At 35.5% G+C, this 19,093-nt stretch overlaps 2 protein-coding genes across 2 annotated transcripts; both read right to left on the bottom strand.

Moving 5' to 3' along the window:
- Nucleotides 1-1,172: 1,172 nt before the first annotated feature.
- Nucleotides 1,173-2,472, bottom strand: LOC131048529 (F-box/kelch-repeat protein At5g60570). The gene has a single exon (XM_057982501.2). The coding sequence runs from the start codon at nucleotides 2,466-2,468 to the stop codon at nucleotides 1,341-1,343; it is 1,128 nt and encodes a 375-aa protein (XP_057838484.2). The 5' UTR covers nucleotides 2,469-2,472; the 3' UTR covers nucleotides 1,173-1,340.
- Nucleotides 2,473-7,482: 5,010 nt separating this feature from the next.
- On the bottom strand, nucleotides 7,483-8,652 carry LOC131048517 (F-box/kelch-repeat protein At5g60570). Its single transcript, XM_057982485.2, has one exon. It carries the CDS (start codon nucleotides 8,650-8,652, stop codon nucleotides 7,483-7,485), a length of 1,170 nt encoding a protein of 389 aa, XP_057838468.2.
- Between the last annotated feature and the right edge of the window lie 10,441 nt (nucleotides 8,653-19,093).

Genomic DNA, 19,093 nt, shown 5'->3' with positions numbered 1-19,093 from the left:
TTCCTCCGGTGCTCCTTTTGAAGGGTAAAGTGTAACAAGGTCATTTTTGGAGGTTAGCGACACCAAAGAGTGGAGGAACTTTAATCTTCTCAAGTTAGCTTCTCGATTTGAGATGATGCTTTGCATAAGAAGTGTTTTTGGCTTTAGTCTTTCTTGTTTTCCTTCTAGTCTTCTTTGTTGACGCTGATAGATTCAAAGAATACATGTATTGTGAAGATTATGTTTTGGAGATGTGTTTGGGATTTGGTGTTGAGCTCAATTTGGATTGTTGTCCAATGAGCTTCAAAGCATATGATTGAGAATTATAGCCTTTCACGGTCACTATACAATGATAGATATATGTCGCATCTCTTAGGGATTGTTGTCGAACAATTCAAGACTTTGTGATTCAAGAGTTCAGGATTGAGAACTTAAGAACACGGCTTGAAGATACACCTTTCCTAGGGTCAAGAGATGGCTTAACAGAGCCTCGCTTGGCTCAAGATTCACTTCTTCTTCAAAAGATCTTTTCAAAAATATGTATTCATATTATGTAATCAGCAATGTTAGCCTTAAGGAGGGGTCCCTAGGGAAAGGTGAATTTGATATTTTTAGATCAATGTATTAAGGGGAGGAATGTTGGCATAACTATTGAATGTTAGCATAGCAGTAACCATATTATGTTGCTAGTTACATACTTATATAGTTGTGCTATCTATTATGGCAACTGATATCCGCTCATTTCCCTTATATATATTTGTATGTGTATACATCAATAAAATCAAAAGAGTATTCACTATTTTTTCCATCAATAATTCTATTATAAAATGTGAACTATCATATCATCATAAGAAATATGTTCCTCATAATCTCTTTGACTTTTGATATGAATATCTTTGTATAATTGTGATTTAAAGTTATATTAGATTGAAGAAAGTTAATACACCACTCACAAACATTGCAAAATGATATACGCAAATTTAATACTAATGTTTCTAAATAATGATGAGAAAGAGATGAATACCGAAAGAATACCTTTAAATATAAATACATAACAGCAAATCGTATGAAATGAACTGAGAAGTACACAGCAGAAATTAGATTAACTGACATTTGGACATATGAAATCCTTACAAGGGAAGTTTCTGTGCGATCAACATAATCGTATGCACGAAAATTAAATGGTACCTACTAATCAAATGCACAGAAATACATACCAAATCAAGGTTAAACATTAAAGTCACCGGGGTCTCAAACATTCCATTGGCTAAAAACAGATTTATATTCTTTTACTGCTACTAGGTACTATTCACTCACTACTCACACAATCTAATTGCATTGAAAAACATTTTGTTCAACAACTATACTTCGAATGTCGTGCACGTTAAAACATGATCGAATCTCTCTAATCCTCCAAAATCAATTTGCCTCCATATTAAACTCTCTAATTCTCCTGGCTTGGACGAATAAATCTTTATTGATTTCCCCACCCTATACTGGATCGCCCACACCTCACTTCCAACTCCCAGGATTTTATAATTAGTCCCACAATCACGCATCTCACAAACGCCTCCAATGTATCCCACATGCCTCCATTCCTCCTTCACACCATCCAACTCCATAACCTCGTTCGACTGAGGTTGCACCGCAAATAGCCTCTTATTCTCCACAACAGCAAAATCAGATTCTGTGATGGCCGAATCCTCCGCATATCTTAACCCTTTTGCGCAGAAATTGGGCATCAGTGTCCACTGGCCGGTCTCGGGTTCGAATCTCTCTGCCGAAACATGAATCTGGGGAGCACCTCCAGGGGAATGGCAATATCCTCCTATAGCGTAGAATTTATCATTCATGCTCACACCTGCACAATTAATTCTTGGCATGATCATATCGGGAAGCTTTTCCCATTGATTGTTTCGGCTGTCGTATTGAAAAGCGCTTCTAGAAGCTTCCCCGGTGAAATGTATTTGCCCGCCACAAAGGTAGACAAATTCTTTCATTCCGGCGCAGCAAAATCTCCTGCAGCGTTTTCCGGGGGGCAACTCTACAGACTTCCATTGGCCCGCCCCAATATCGTATGAAAAAAACCCTTCTTTTGTCTGATTGACTTGCGGCAGAAAGAGCCGATCATTGGTGGCTGCGCTACAGAGATTTATTTCAACAGATATTGCAGAGAAGGGATTGGGTAAAACCTGGGCCCCAAGGCTGAGAGGGTCGACCAGCAGCCATTTCGTATTATGCTGAGTTGCATGGACGTAGTCTCCATCGAATCTGCTGTCAAAAACTGCAATGAAAATACAATATTCTGGTGGGAGATTGAGAGAACAGCGAAGAGATGTAATTGAAGATTTGTTTTTGCATGCATTCGCCCACGCTCGGGAGATGCAGGAGGCGATGGCTCTGTTGCGAAGAGGCAGTCTGACAAGGCATCGCAATGCAATTTCGTTAGGCAGAGATGGGAGCAAAGCAGACACTAGAGATTCATCCATTGTAAGCCCAGTCGTGTTCTTGGAAAGGCCGCTCCACATATTTATTAACAGAAGAATAAATAACATATACCCCCGGTAACATGATAAAATCGTGGAAATAAAGGAGCTCTAAATTTTTCAAGTTCTGGAATGGTAGATGAGAAATTTCGATTTTACAATTAGCTCGTAGCACGAGGATCTCATGAGGAATGATACGTTAGCTAGAGAGGAACGAATGAATGGATGAAATGGCCCTCGATAATGACAATTAATATTTACATGGTTTATTTAGGGAGTAAATTCGTTCAATTTTATCAAATTTCTACAATCTATTACAGTAAGGAAAACAGTTTTTGGATTTGAATGTGTAAGATTTTTAAACATCAATGTTTCGGATCACACTCTGTGATCCATCATCTCCTTGAATTCTTATTTATCTTGATGACAGATCACAGAGTGTGACCCGAAATGTTGATGTTTCCCGAAACATTGATGTTTAAAAATCGTACACAATCGTATCCAGAAACAGTTTTCGTAATAATAAATTCATTGTTAAAATTTAATGTCTGGGTCTCTTTTTTAATAAAATATTATTTAAATGCATGAAATTTCAAAGTCTGAAGTTGAGATCATTGTAGGGCACACTGTGAATGACAAGGATAAAAGGAAAGGCTAACCATGGTGCTGATAATTTTAGATTGTCGGATCCAAATCTATTAATAATAAAGGTTTTTGTAAAGAGTTTGACATCTCCAAATTTAGAAACCCTAACGATATGCCACCTATTTTTGGCTTTTCAAAATACTAATTATGAAAAATTTATGCATCATATAGTTTAAAGATTTAATTAGTTAGGCTTGGTGTTAAGAAAAGATACATAAGACTAATGGTATGTGATATTCTATAGTATTTGTCTCTGTCCAAATATTATATTGATTATATGACACTAAAATATATATTTTTGTATGTATCCATCCATCCATATGGTACAAATATTTTGAAATGTTGTAGTTTAAATTGATGGAACATAGTGATGAGTAAAACATTGCAATTGAATTGAGATACACAACACAAATTGAGGACATAAAGAAAGTAAGTTGGATGTGCTTAGAATGAATTTGGACTCATGATAATTTATAAAACAATGGCTAGTTAAACTTGCACATCAACTTATCTGCAATACCTTAGAGAAAGGAACAAAATATGATTGTGCGTGATAAATCATGATTGAATCCCAATTTGCTTCTATTTTATACTTGTTACCCTCCCAACTACTCTCCTTGGTTGCACGCGTAAATCAAGATCGATTTTTTCATCACACTTCATTTCATTTCATTTCAACATAGCCAAATTTGCTAGAGAGACGTATTTGTATAGATATTTCAGAGGGGATTGGAAAATGTTTATGTTTCATGTAACCGTATCCACTCATTACAATTTTTCAATAAAACCACACATGTATTATTCTTTACCCCAAAAAAAGACTTTGATGATGTAGACCAAGCCTAGAATTTGATGGTTTAAGTGAAGAGTACTAGATAACACCTATGTTTAGATTATCGTTCACTCCTTTCTCACCCAACCTTCCAATTATTAGCTTTACATAAATCAAAAAATGATAACTAAAAACGCATTAATAAATTTCACATGTACCAGTAGTCGCCCACCTTACCCCCAGTACTTAGAATTTTTGTACTTTAATTGGAGGGGTTGTGCAACTTTAATGGTACCCATAGCACACTACTATTGGGGTATTTGTACATAAGTATTGGCTTTTTTTGAGGTGGATGTAGTGCACATTTATTAGGATCTCTTTAAGTAGGTATTAGGTGACACTTTCAAATGATCTCTTTTTGACCCTTGCATGCATAATAGATCACATAGCATGTGTCTTACTACCCAAAAGCTAGAACAATAACTACAAGAAGCTAAGTCACATGCAGAGATAACCAAAAGAAATCGTTGAAATCCAATGTATCATTTATTATCTATGGGCCCACAAAATTAGTTATAACGACTATTGGTACTTTTCCCCTATATGTCCTTTTTTCACTTTTAGATTGTGTATGACAACTTTTAAATTTATTAGACTATATGGAATGACATGTTATATTTTGATCAAATTGTAGATATGACACTTTAAGTTGTTAATAAGCCATAAAAATGTATTATAGTAAAATACAATATAGTATTCTAATGTATAATATTAATATATAAAAATTATACATATGACACTTTACGTTATTAATAAGCCATAAAAATGTATTATAGTAAAATACAATATAGTATTCTAATTTATAAATTAATATATAGTATTTTATAATATTTATTATATAAAAATAGAAATTGATTTAGAAAATTTTGAAAAGATAGGATATAGTTACATTTCTAATTTTTAAAATATTCTAATATGAATTTTTAGAATAGTTTCTATTTTCTTATATGAATTTAGAAATTTTGTTAAATTTTAATATATTTTAATAAAAAAATTGTCATAATAGATAAAATTTAAGATTTTGACATTTATTAAATATCTATGATTGATAAAATTGACAAAAATATGTAAATATAAAATATTTTATATTAAATTATTCATAACAAATATTTTTTTGACCACTAATATGTTTTTTTTAATTGTGAAATTAAAGACATTGAAATGATCAAATTTTCATATGTCAAGTAGGGGTGACCTTCAAATTTTAGGCTTAATGTAGACATCAATAATTATTCTACATGATTTTGGCAAAATATCTTACTTTATTGTTAAGAATTTTTTTTATAAAAAATAAGTGGGGAAGGGCCCCAGCGCATTACAAATCTAGCATGCAAACCATCAAAAACTAAAACTAGAATAAAACCAGTCACAAAGATAGCAAAACAAAGTAACTGACCAAATAGGAGTGATAGTGCCAAATAGGTTACAACCTAAATTTAATCAAAGCTATGAGACTCCTTATCTAACCTTTTCTTAGGAAGATGTTGTACACTTTGGAGAGGTATTTAATACTTATATTATATTTTAAATAAATTTGTATATGTAGTTGTAAAAATATTTTTTAATACTATACTAAAAGTGTATTGTTTCATGAATAATATTTTTTTATATTGGACAAAGGTAAGATATGGTTAATGAAAAAGGTTATAAGTGTAATAGAAAATAGTAATAAGACAATGAAAATGATGTTATACGGTATCTATAAACAACAACAAAAAGAACCATAACGGACCAACAAATCTTAGATTAGGAGTGTGCTTTGAAAAATATTGGCATGTCATATGGCCTTAGTACTTAAGCTAGGATGGTCACATAGATGTTTTTCAATGTCTACATAGTGGAGGGCCTTGAAAAACCCTCAATTACATATAAAAAAATATTATTAGAAAATAGTTTTAAATATCTAACAAAATAAAATTACCTAATCTTGACATTTGATCTAGAATGATATATTTGTAATATATCATTTGGTTGATGTATCTCGTGAAGGGTATATCCAAGAGCCAAATCATAGAGAGGAGTGATAGTGCAAAAAAGGGTAGAAGTTATCTGTGATGAAACTAACTTGGTAAGATTGTTATAAGGGTGGGTAGTGGTGGTAGAAGAAAATGGAGGATTGATTAATAGTAAAAAATAAGATTGGAAGTAGATGCATTGCTATAATAGATTAATCATATTTAATATAAATTACTGAAAAGTCTCTAATCCAAATCTCTTATTGATTAACACATTACAAAACATATCAACTAGCTATGTAGAAGTTTCTATTATGGTCAAAGTAACAAGTTTATTTGTAAATTCTTGATTCTTCATATGAACATCATGGTCATAATCCTCATTATTTTCAATGTGAGAAACATAAATGATCAAATTCTTAGTAAATGGGGCCTCCATGAAATGCTTTCAATGAGCATTCCTTCACAATGGAAGATCAAGATGTCCAAAATTTCATGGAATAAGAAAATATAGGACAATAAAGATCAAGAATGCACTTTTTAGATTAAAAGATAAAAATAATAATGTTATATCATATCTAAAAATGAAATCCTAATATGGCAGCCAAAGGTGGTTGGGGTGAGTAAAAGAGATTTCACTATAACACTAAAAAAGTCTAAATGAAGGGACATAACAATATGAATGTAAAATAATACAAAACTGAAAAGGTGAGTTAGATCTATTCAATTCATGTCTTTGCTTCGTGTCTCATCTAATTGACCTTAGTCTGCTCTATTCATTTTCAATATTTGAGATTGATAGTATTTAAACACACCTTTAAAGAATTATTGTTATGTCATAAAAATGCACGTTTAGCTAGGTCAACCACTAGAAAAGTATATAAAAAAATAGAAATAATAGTGGTATATCATATCTAAAAATGAAATTCTAATATGGTAGTCAAAGGTGGGTAGGTGAGTAAACGAGATTTTACAATAGCACTGAGAAACTCGAATTGAGAAGGACATAACAATGTGAATACAAAAGTGAAAAGGTGAGTCAAATCTACTTAATATATGTATTTACTCTATGTCTTACCTCTCTATTCATTTTGGATGTTTGAAATTGGTAGAATTTAAATATAACTTTTAAAGAATTATTGTTATGTCATAAGAAGACATGTTCCATTAGATTGATCAAAAAATAAATAAAAATAAGACTTTCTATAATATGCCACTATGTTTAATTGGGATTTGAGTGCTTCTCAAATGAGAAAGAGAATGAAGAATAGATGAGATATACGAAATGAATAGTACCTCCAAATATAAATACATAACACAAAATCGTTTGAATTGAATTGAGAAGTATGGAGCAGAAATGAAATAAATTGACATTTGACCATATTAATTCCTTACGAGGACAGTTTCCGTGGGACCAAAATCATCGTATGGACGCAACATTAGACAAATTAAATAGTACGTAATTGACGATAGCACCGTAATAAGTACCAAATCATGGTTAAACAGATTTATATTAATTTACATAACTACTCACTTATAATCTACATAACAAATCTCGATTGCATTGAAACCTGCAACTTTTTTATTATACTTCCACTGTTGTGCCTGTTAAAACATGATCGAATCTCTCTAATCCTCTAACATCAATTTGCCTCCATTTTAAACTCTCCAATTCTCCTGGCGTGCACGAGTAAATCTTTATTGATTTCCCCACCGTATACTGGATCGCCCACAGCTCACTTCCAACGCCCAAGATTTTATAATTATTCCCACACTCACGCATCTCACAAACGCCTCCAATGTATCCCAAATGCCTCCATTCCTCCTTCACACCATCCAACTCCATCACCTCATTCGACTCAGGTTGCACCGCAAAAAGCCTCTTATTCTCCACAGCAGCAAAATCAGATTCTGTGATGGCCGAATCCTCCGCATATCTTAACCCTCTTGTGCAGAAATTCGGCAACAGCGTCCACTGACCAGTCGCTGGATCGAATCTTTCTGCCGAAACATGAATCTGGGGAAAACCTCGAGGGGAATGGCAATATCCACCTATAGCGTAGAATTTATCATTCATTCTCACACCTGCACAATCAATTCTTGGCATGATCATGTCCGGAAGCTTTTCCCATTGATTGTTTCGGCTGTCGTAACGAAGAGCGCTTCTAGAAGCTTCTCCGGTGAAATTTATGAGCCCGCCACAAAGGTAGACGAATTCTTTCATTTCGGCGCAGCAAAATCTCCTGCAGCGTTTTCCTTGGGGCAGCTCTACAGATTTCCAGCGGCCCGCTACAGTATCGTATGAAAAAAATCCTTCTTTCGTCTGATTGACTTGCGGCAGAAAGATCTGATTATTGGTGGCTGCGCTACAGAGATTCATTTCAACAGAAATTGCAGAGAGGGGATTAGGTAAAACCTGGACCCCAAGGCTGAGAGGGTCGAGCAGCAGCCATTTCGTATTATGCTGAGTTGCATGGATGTAGTCTCCATTGAATCTGCTGTCAAAAACTGCGATGAAAATACAGTATTCTGTTGGGAGATTGAGAGAGCGGCGAAGAGATCTAATGAAAGATTTGTTTTTGCATGCATTCGCCCAGGCTCGGGAGACGCAGGAGGCGATGGCTCTGTTGCGAGGAGGCAGTGTGACAAGGCACCGCCATGCAATTTCGTGGGGCAGAGATGGGAGCAAAGGAGACAGAGATTCATCCATTCTAAGCGCAGTCCTCATCATGTTCTTGGAAAGGCCGCTCCACATATTTATTAACAGAAGAATAAATAAAGTTTACCCAGGGTAAAATGATAAAATCGTTGAAACAAAGAAACTGTAAATGTTTTACTTACGCTCTGGAATGGTAGTTGAGAAATTTCGATTATACAATTAGGTCGTAGCACGAGGATCTCAAATAAATTAGCTAGAGAGGAATGAAGGTATGAAATGGTCCTCGATAATGACTTTTAATTTGGTTTATTTATTGACTAAATTCATTTTTAAAATTTAATGTTCAGGGTTTATTTAACAATCTTAGTCTGCTTTTTTTATAGATGTCAAATAAATTTTATTTAAATAAATAATTTAAAGTAAATAATGTAGATGATTTAAAATTATTTTGGAAAGTGTAATTATAGTATTAATAAGAGATTCATTTTAGTTATATGAATGTGTTGACAAAAAATAATAAAAAGACAAAATAAAGATAAAATAATTATATTTATACATATGACTTTTTTTATTTAATTATTATATATAGACTTATAATTTTATTTAATTTTTATATAATATATTCACACTCAAAGTTGAGATTGAAATAATAAATAAATATAGTGATGATTATATATAATAGACAAATATATTTAAAATTAGATTTGATGTGAAATATTTAGTACTATCATATTTTATGATCTATTTGTATTAAAGTTACCAGGTCGAAGGTCAAAAGAATATTATTGTCTTTGTAAGCAAGTCACAATCTCTTTGGAGGTTTATGAACAAATTTCAAAGTCTGAAAATGACTAATTAAGATCCCTCAAGAGCTACATCTATGCACAAGTACAAAGAATGTTCCCTCCATATGAGAGAAATGAGAGGCTATGCAACCCCCCATAATGTGATGCTTGTATATGCTCGACATTGGATACTGAAGATGATCCATACTCACTAAAAAACACCATAAATGTGTGCAAGATGACTTCCCATTTTAGATGTGTAGGAAGTGATGTGGTTGTCTCTGAAGTTTGCACATGATCCAAAGAGTGAACCTCATAATACTAGTTTCTAGCCCCGCACTGCTAAAAACTATTATGCATATTTGTTGCAAGGAATCATGCATGCTTTATGTGAAGCATTTCTAGATTCACAAGTAATGAGATCGCAATGCATGTCATACGACTACATTCTACATCCCCATAATACTCAAGAAGGTATGGAAGTGTTCATAACACAAATCATAGAAGTGGTCATAGGCACGACTCATGATACCCCCCTTGATTTAATATTTGGTGACCCCCTTATTTTTGGCACTTTATAGAAGGAGTGCTTTGTAACCAAACCCCAAAAAACACATAAATTGGCACTTTATAATGAGAGTGCGTGAGTATGCTCGTTGGATTTGTGGTGAAAAAACATGCACTTTTACAAAAAACAACACTCAATTTCTAGTGGCTGAGAAAAAGTTAGGAGCAAAACAATTTTTTACCTTATTACAAAATTAACCTCCAAATAAAATTCTCAATTTGAGAAAGTTTACCATAACATATGGAGCACAATAAGCCTCTTATATGTATAGATTTATATTCTTATTTAATTTTTATATAATATATACACAATCAAAATTGACAGTGAAATAATAAATAAATATATTGATGCGATGCATGCTAAAAAGGAGGCACAAGACAAGTTCAAATCATTAGTACGTTAGTGACAACAAAAGCGAAACACAAATGAACTTATGAGCCTAAACATGCATATCAAGAGAGATAAGAAGCACACAACAAGAAGCATAAACAAACGAAAGAGGGAAAGGAAACCCCCTGAGATGCCCCCCAACATGCTCATAGTTGCTCGCCCCTTGTTCCTCTCCTCTCCAAGTTCCACATGATTATAGCCCTCAACTTTTTGCACTATCTATGGATGTCTTATGAAGATTCAAGATGATTATGAAAATAAGAACAAATGCCTATGCAAGTGTAAATAAACTATTATGAGAAAGCACCTAATTAGTCTATGTTAATTTCAGCAAAATAACAAAGAAAATGCTCCTAAATGTTCTCTCAAAATAACTATAAGTTTGTTGCATATAAGATTTCTGGATCCTTTTGAAGAAGGAATGGACTCTATTTATAGGAAAAATGGATAAATGGGTGGTTGAGATTGAAATCTCAACAAGGGCCAGGATTCATGGGTTTGTGATCCATGTGATGGCTTTCAACTCAATCCCACAATGACAAGTGTCACCATGAAATGGCTTGAGAGGAGAAGGAAGAAGCATTAAATGTTTGAGATGACATGAAGGTTACCTTGGGAGGGTTTGGTTAGCTTTGGTTAGTGAATAAATCTTTTATCCAATGAATAATGCCTTTATCCAATGGACAAACTCTTGTGCAAGAGTTAGTGGGGATAACCATGGTCAAAGCAATGAATGCTTGAACAAACCTATGAGTTAAATGAGGGTTGAGTTAGAGGGAAAACCTCTAACCCTATGGGTGAGTTGATTTTAAACATTAATGGTCATGTAAGAGCCATAAATGGTTATTGTATATGGTGAAAATGGATAACAATAATAACGATATTGAAAGGCTAAATGAATTCAACCACAAAACCCTAGCCTAACAACAACAAAGATCCACCATAACATATGAAGATTACCTAAGACAATGCAAATCAAATGAAATCACAAAGATTATACCATCACATGTCCAATAGGGTTTGGATCTTCATTCTTCCTATCTCCATTGATCTTGCTTGATATATTTACTCTTAGATTTTATGTGCACAAGAGCTCAACAAAGAATGGAAATGTGGTTGCAAGTAGGATCGCTTATGTTCAAAAGCGTAGTGTAGTCAAGTAGTTAACGGGGGGGCTTGATAATGAAGGAAGCATCTCCTTATATAGAAGACACTATATGAAATGGAGGGATAAGATTGAGAGGTGTAAAAGGAGGTCGGCTATGATTAGAGGGTAGGTAAAAGAAATAATAAAATAATGAAAGGGGTAGGTAGTGTATGAATTAAGAGATGAATGTCATGTGTCATGTGTAGAAAAGGTTAATGAATTAATTAAATAAATAAAGATTTATTTATATAATAGAAGGAGTGAGATCAATTAAATAATAAAGATATTTATTTAATTTAGGAAAATGATAATTTAAATAAATAAATGTATTTATTTAAATGAGAAATAAGGCTTAGAAGAGGATAAATGAATTAATTAAATAAATAAAGATTTATTTAATTAATAGAAGAATTAAGCTTAGATAATTAATTAAATAAATAAATAAGATATTTATTTAATTAGACTAGACAATTTTGGGTGTCTACATTTTGCCCCTCTTTGAGACAATGCGGCTTGTCGCGTTGTTTCAAAGAAGATAAGATGAACTGATATAGAGTTGCCCCAAGATGGGAATGATATGCCCCCTCAAGAGATTGGATAAAAATGTGTGAAAAGACCACAGACAATCTCTCGATAAGAAAGAAAGGCTAGAATGGATTGACCAGATAGGATAGAGTGACAGAGTCACGAAATAAAGAAGACTGACTCAGGAAACAAGGGCTAGGGTAGTCTATAAGATAGACCACGAGGGGAAAAACATCCTCATTGTCATCCAGACATCCAAGAGATCAGAGTGCAGAGCAAGATAGAGCAACAGCAGTCAGCAGCGATGGCATTGGTGCATAGATTCGATCGCATTCGCCGATTTCAGAGGCCAACAGATGCAGGAGAGCCAGTAAGTACCACAAAACCTCCTTGTACTTTGATGCATTTATTGTTGTCATTAATGCATGCTAGGTAGAGTAATAAATGCAATTAGAATAGGGTCCAAAAAATGTCAAAAATGTGTAGGCGCGTCTGCGTTGGTGCCAGGCATGTTTATGCGGTCTAAAAGAGCGTTTATCTCATGAAAGCACGTTTGTGTCCAAAATGTGAATTTGTGTCTTCTAGGTCAAATCGGCAGTTCTGTGATGAACATACACTGTCGATTGGATAAGCTGCTGAGAGGATACACTTAAGCAGGTCCTCTAGGGAAGACTAGGATAACAAATAGGGCTAGGATTGACAATTCTGTGATAGAACATATGTTGCCAATTAGGAAACTTCTCAAGAGGATTCACTCAAGCATAGGCCCTAGGATAAGATAGATCAAGGCACTTTGTGATCAACAGTGAGTACCAAGATATAGTACTTTGTGATGAACAAGAAGTACCAATATGAGCAACACTTTGTGATGAACAGTGAGTGCAAATGTGAGCAGTACTTTGTGATGAACAGGGAGTGCAAAATACGTAGTACTTTATGATGAACAGGGAGTACCACTAGGATAGAAGCAACACTTTGTGATGAACAGTGAGTGTCACTAGGATAGAAGCAACACTTTGTGATGAATAGTGAGTGTCACTAGGATAGAGCGCCATATGATAAATGTAAGCACTAGGATAATAAGCAACTTTTTGTGATGAACAGTGAATGCCACTTTGACTGATAGAGTTGATTTGCTTGACTGCAGGATTATTTGCCTATGCTGGAGTCACAGGAGAGATTCCCATCGACTCAGAGGTTGCGACCTGAGTTGACATCCAAGGACCGAGTTGTGATTGAGACTATGGGATTGAGACATATTCTGTATGTGCCTGAGTTTCGGGCGAACATGGGGTTGCTGACTGCGCTGGCTGAGAGATGGCACTCAGAGACTTGCAGTTTTCATTTGTCGATGGGGGAGATGACAGTCACCCTAGAGGATGCATACAGGATTCTGCGGATACCGATCGATGGGGAGTTGATTCCGTACGATCGAGATAGAGACAGGGATGCCCTTAGACGAGTGTTCTAGGATCCAGGACTGGAGATGAGGGTGGTACATGTGGCATGGGATACCATGACATGGATAGGATTAGCACTACTAGCGGTGTTGGGAGGAGTGATCAGTGGGTTCCTCTGTATCAATTTTGTACCATTTTGTATGATGATGTAGACACCTGCGGGTGATTTTTTAGCCATATGTATTTTGACATCATTGTATCATGACACTTATGATTATATATATGAGATGATTCATCTTTGTGGCAGCTATATGCATGTGTACCTATGTGATGAGATGTTTCTATATGTTTTATGTTGTATGTGATGCTTATGATATGGATGCAAATATGTATATGATGCAATGCAATATATTTTTTTTTTGTTCTTTTATGTTTTATATGTGTATGCATGATGCAAATGTGAATGTATGTAATGCAGATGAATATGATAATGCAAATGTAAATTGTGCTAACAGGTGTTGTGTGCAGGATGTGATGCAATTGTGATATCTATATGTATGTATGAAACGCTTATATGTGGTAATGCAGGTGCAACTACATGAAATGCAAATGTTTTTGGTGTGTCATTATACTCAGTCATGTGATAGCAGGCTATGCGGACTCGAGAAGGACGATTGAAGTCAATCAAGAAAGGGGGATGAAAGATAGAAGATATGAAAGTGAAAGAGCTTCTTGTGCTTTATCATCATTGAGCTTTATTATGGCAAGTAGGTTATGACAATCGAGGCATATGTTCGACCCAGAAAGTCATTGTACCTGTTTGCATGGAGATAAGACAGTCACAAACAAGGAATGCCCCAGTTCATACTAGACTCATAGTGTCCTCATATCCTTGGACAAGTCATAGCATTACTAAGAGACAATCCATAGACATCCTGGAGATAGAATCTCTAGTTAGAGACATCCTGAAAAAGCTAAAAGTCATGTCACCAAAAGATAAAATCAAAAGAAAACCAAGACTCGACACCAACATCCACTGTAGTCCTCAAGTTTAGTGTCTCTTGTCACTTGTATAAGTCTTATTTGATTGTGGTCACAATGTTTACTTTCATAGAAAGGATAGATAGCACTGAACCATATGTTGTCTGAGTCTGTTGAAAGATTTGATTTGTTGAAGCCCATTGTAGTTGTTGTGTCTCATCTGAAACTGACTAAATCCATGAAATTGACTAAATCCATGAAACTGATACTTTATTGTGGAGAAGACGTAACATTATTGCGGATTGGCGATGCAAATGTTGCTTTATTGTGGATTGTGCGCGGCTAGACTGAAGAAACTAGAAGAAACTGTACTCCTTAGAACGTGTGATGCTCTTAGTTCCACACCCATTACTAGACGTAGGATTTGCCTTAGCCACAGATAGGAGCTAATTTATTATGGATGGAAAGGGATGAAAAGGAATGATTATTATGAATGGCTAACCAATCTTGGGTAGATCAATAACAAGCCATGATGGGAATGGGTAAGTTTATTATGAATGAATAAGTTGTGAGTGTGTGCAAAGTGAAGTGTTGAAAGTGAATCATGAAGGAGGGAGGAGAAATGTCTCTACACATGGTGCTGGTGACCCAGGTTTCACCATGGTACTTGCCCAGGGTGCCACCGAAGTGGTTTTCACCGTTGGACGAAATTATTTCTCTTTACTTTTTTCGATTTTTTCAATGTTTTTTTTTTTTTTTTGTGTCACAAGGCGCCTATTTGCCAGGTTTTCACCAAGTAACGATTTTTTTATGTTTTATGATTTATTTTTTTGTATTTTTAATTTTTTTGATTTTTTTTGTATTTTTTGAATTAGGATACTCTGAAGAGCTATGTGTAAAACTTGCGAAGGTGCATGTTGTTGATAGGATCCTCCAAAGGTTCACCTTCTGTAGTTGCGAGCTGATATGCCCCAGATCCATATGTTGCTGTAATGATGTAAGGACCAAGCCAATTTGGTTCAAACTTGCCCTTCTTCTCTCTGTCTTGCTGATTTTTAGGATTTTCTTTGAGAACTAAGTCACCCACCTCGAATGTGTGAGGCTTGACTTTATGTTTGTAGCTGCAACGTTACTTGACTGAATGATGTGTATCTCGAGTGACTGTCTTCCTTGATGAAGGAACTGAGATAGAATTACTAGTGTGTGCACTACGTAGGCCCATATGCGTGTCACCTAAAGAAGTTTGGGCATCCCTGATAACAAATTCCTTCGAGGAAGATCCATTAAAGGTCCATGATGTATTGCTAGAAGGGAAAGGATGTGTGGAACAAGTGGATGAGTTATGAAGGCTTATGATTGCAAAAAGAAGTGAAAATATGATAGCATGATGGAGTCTTAGGATCAACAAGTGTGCTTTTTGACTTAAAATTGTAGAACTTTTGCCCCCAGTTATTTTGATATTAGGGGAGATCAACTCTTGTTCTTTTTCTTTCATAGAATTTTTATCCTTAACTTTGATTTTTGCAGAGTCCAATAGCTTTTGATTTTGATTTGAACTAAAGGACTTTTCTTTATTTTTGACTTTTAGATTTTTCTTTTCAAAGCGTGATTTTTGATCCCTAGTGAGTAAGGGCTTTTGTGATTCTTGTTGATCCAAGTCTAGGAGCAGAGTGGAAATGGAATGAGTGGATGATATGGTAAGGCTATGTGAGCTCTCAAGAGGGCTGGTGATACACTCAATAGATTCTTTGTAGGAACCACTCTTAGGACTATTTATATCAAGAGATGCTTGCACCACTAGAGGAGATTTGCATTTAGACTTAGTAGCCACAACACTAGGTGTTTCACACCCAATTCCTTGCAAATTGTTTATCCATCGTTCTTGTCGATTGAATGTCTTAGGAGATAGTGGGAGTTGATCAACATGAAAGATATACTCACCACATCCCATGTCTTTAAACTTGAACTTTTCTTTGATCTCTGCTTGTTTTGATGTAGAGGTTTTCAAGGATTTTGGATCAACATATGATGATGAAGGAAGAGCCTCTCAATTGGTTGGAATTGTTATTTCTGATCTAGGTCATAGATTGTTGCAATATATGAATGGATTTGGGTCAGCTTTAACAGTCACTTCAACTCCATTGTGAGGAAACTTGATGCATCGATGATATGTAGATGGTACTGCGCTCATCTCATGAATCCATGGATGTCCTAGCAATATGTTGTATGTGAGATCTAGGTCTAGGACTTGACAAACCACATCCTTTGTAACTGGCCCAACTCTGAGAGGTAAGGTGATTGTGCCTTTGGATGAACGTTCTTCATCATCATATGCTTTGATGGTAATTTTGTTTGTAGAATTCACAGCTTTGTCTGAATATCCCAATTGTTTAATAGTGCTCAATGTACAAATGTTTAGACCTGCTCCTCCATCTATTAGGACTTGTTTTATTCGATGTTTATGTAGGAAGGCTTCAATGTGTAACAGTGCATTATGTGGCTAACTTACGGAGGCGTCATCGGCTTCTGTGAATGTAAGGGAGTGTGGAATGGAAAGGTATCCCACCATGGCTTGAAATTGGTCCACATTCAGATCAGTAGGGACAACAGTTTCTCTCAAGATTTTGTCAAGAATGGATTTATGTGCAGGGGATATGTGTAGGAGCTCAAGAATGGAGATGAGCATGGGTGTCTTCCCTAATTGTTCTACAAGGTCATACTCGGGCTTGGTTGATGAGGAAGCAGTGTTTTTAGCTGGAGCACCTTGCAAAGTGAATTTACCTCGGCGAGTTGTAACATGACATTCAGAGGTAGGTTCGGAAGAAGATCCAATGCCTTTCAGAACGATCTTGGGTCTCTGGGTAGAATTCTCAGGGTTTTTGTCTTTGATGATAATGGTAGAGACATAATTGTCCATCGAGATGTGATTGATGGTTGAATCATAGTTATAAGATGCTCTAGTATAGTTGGTTTGGTCATCTGTGGCTGCAGCTTTTCCCTTGTCGTGCTTTGGGAATGGTTCCTTAAACATCTCATGTTCTTGATTGGATGAGTGTCCTTCAATCTCAATGTCACCTCTATCAATGAGATCTTGTATGATGTTCTTCAGTCGATGACAATTTCCTGTCTTATGACCCTTGCTCTTATGAAATTCACAATATTCATCATCATTCCACCAATTTGGTTTAACCTTTGGTTCATATGGAGGAAAATTTGGAACGGTGATTACGTTGTTTGCCACTAGCTTCTTGAAAACTGACTCAAATGGTTCTCCCAATGGAGTGTACTTCCTTCGTGACTTTGAAGTTGTTTGAGTATTCACTTGATTGTTTGTAGAGCTTGATCCCAAAAAAATGATTTTGGGTCGTACTGTATTGGCATCAACAACACCATCATTGATTGTGTTCTTGTTTTTATTCCAAAATCTTGGCTTGTCTTTTCCTTTATAGTCCTCTTTGTTTTCTTTGAATATTTTAACGACTCCTTGTTCAATTAGGAACTTCTTTGTTGCTAAGCCTTTTTCAATGATGTCCTTGAAGGTGGACAAACAAGCTTTCGTTAAGTCATAACCAATCTCTTTGTTAACATTTTGGGTGAACATTTCTACCATTTGTTTTTGTGGAATTTCACAAGAGCATATGCTAGCTAGATTCCTCCATCTTTGTAAAAATGATGAAAAAGACTCTCCCTCTTTTTGCTTGGTGTTGCACAAAGTAGTGACTGATATGTCTGTCTCTATATTGTAGGAGAAATGTTGAATAAATGCCTCTGCTAAGTCACCCCATGAATTAATTCCAGGTGGAAGTTGGGAGAACCATTCCATAGCTTGATCGCCTAGGCTCTATGGGAATAATCTAATCAAATATGTCTCTTCTGCTGCTATCTCAATGCAAGCTATGAAAAACTGTCTTATGTGTGCCTTAGGATCCCCTTTTCCTCTATACTTATCACATTTAGGTGTCACAAAGTGTGTAGGAAAAGAAGGCATTGGAATGCTCTTGTCAAATGGATAAGGACATATGTCTCTCATTGTGTATGTTGGCTTCGGTGTATTTATGTCCTCCATTTTCTTTTGTAAGTCCCTGATTTGTTGCTCCAAATTGCTCTTAGGTGGAGATCGACTTCTTGGACCATACCCCATGCTTGAGGCACCAATTGGAGGAGAAGCATGTTGCATATATGGATGATATTGATCATACACATGTTCATATGGAGGAGGTCTATAGTGATGCTGCATATGTGGACCACTTGGTATAGATTCATGTTGAGGAACGAAATATCTATTTTGTCCATGTATACCGTACTCTACAGGCATGTCATTTTCTAATGTGTTGCCCCCAAATTTGACATGGGGTTTCCTTGTGTCCAAATTTTGAGCATGCCTTTGAATATCCAATTGCTTTGGTGGTTGATCCTTAGCATTGATATGTGATTGAGCATATTTCTCTGCATAAGACTTCCATAATTGTCTGCAAAGGTGAGCATCATATGCTTGACCACGTGTATGTGGGACCTCTAGTTTTTGAAACAAAGATGATTGTGATTCAGGCACAAGATGTGGTCTTCTATTGCCTCCACTATTAGGCCTCCTTTGATCCATGTTGGAGTGAGTTTGTTGCAAAGGTCAATTTTCCATTATTTGAGACATGTCAAAATCATGAGGTATCTTGGCTCCACTTTGTGCCATCATTTGTAAGAAGTATTGTCTATCCCTCCTCGTTATTTCCTCAACCAATTGATT

This window comes from Cryptomeria japonica, chromosome 2 (genome assembly GCF_030272615.1).
Source record: "Cryptomeria japonica chromosome 2, Sugi_1.0, whole genome shotgun sequence".
In the NCBI taxonomy this organism is placed as follows: Eukaryota; Viridiplantae; Streptophyta; class Pinopsida; order Cupressales; family Cupressaceae; genus Cryptomeria; species Cryptomeria japonica.
This window is presented reverse-complemented; position numbering and strand designations above follow the sequence as displayed.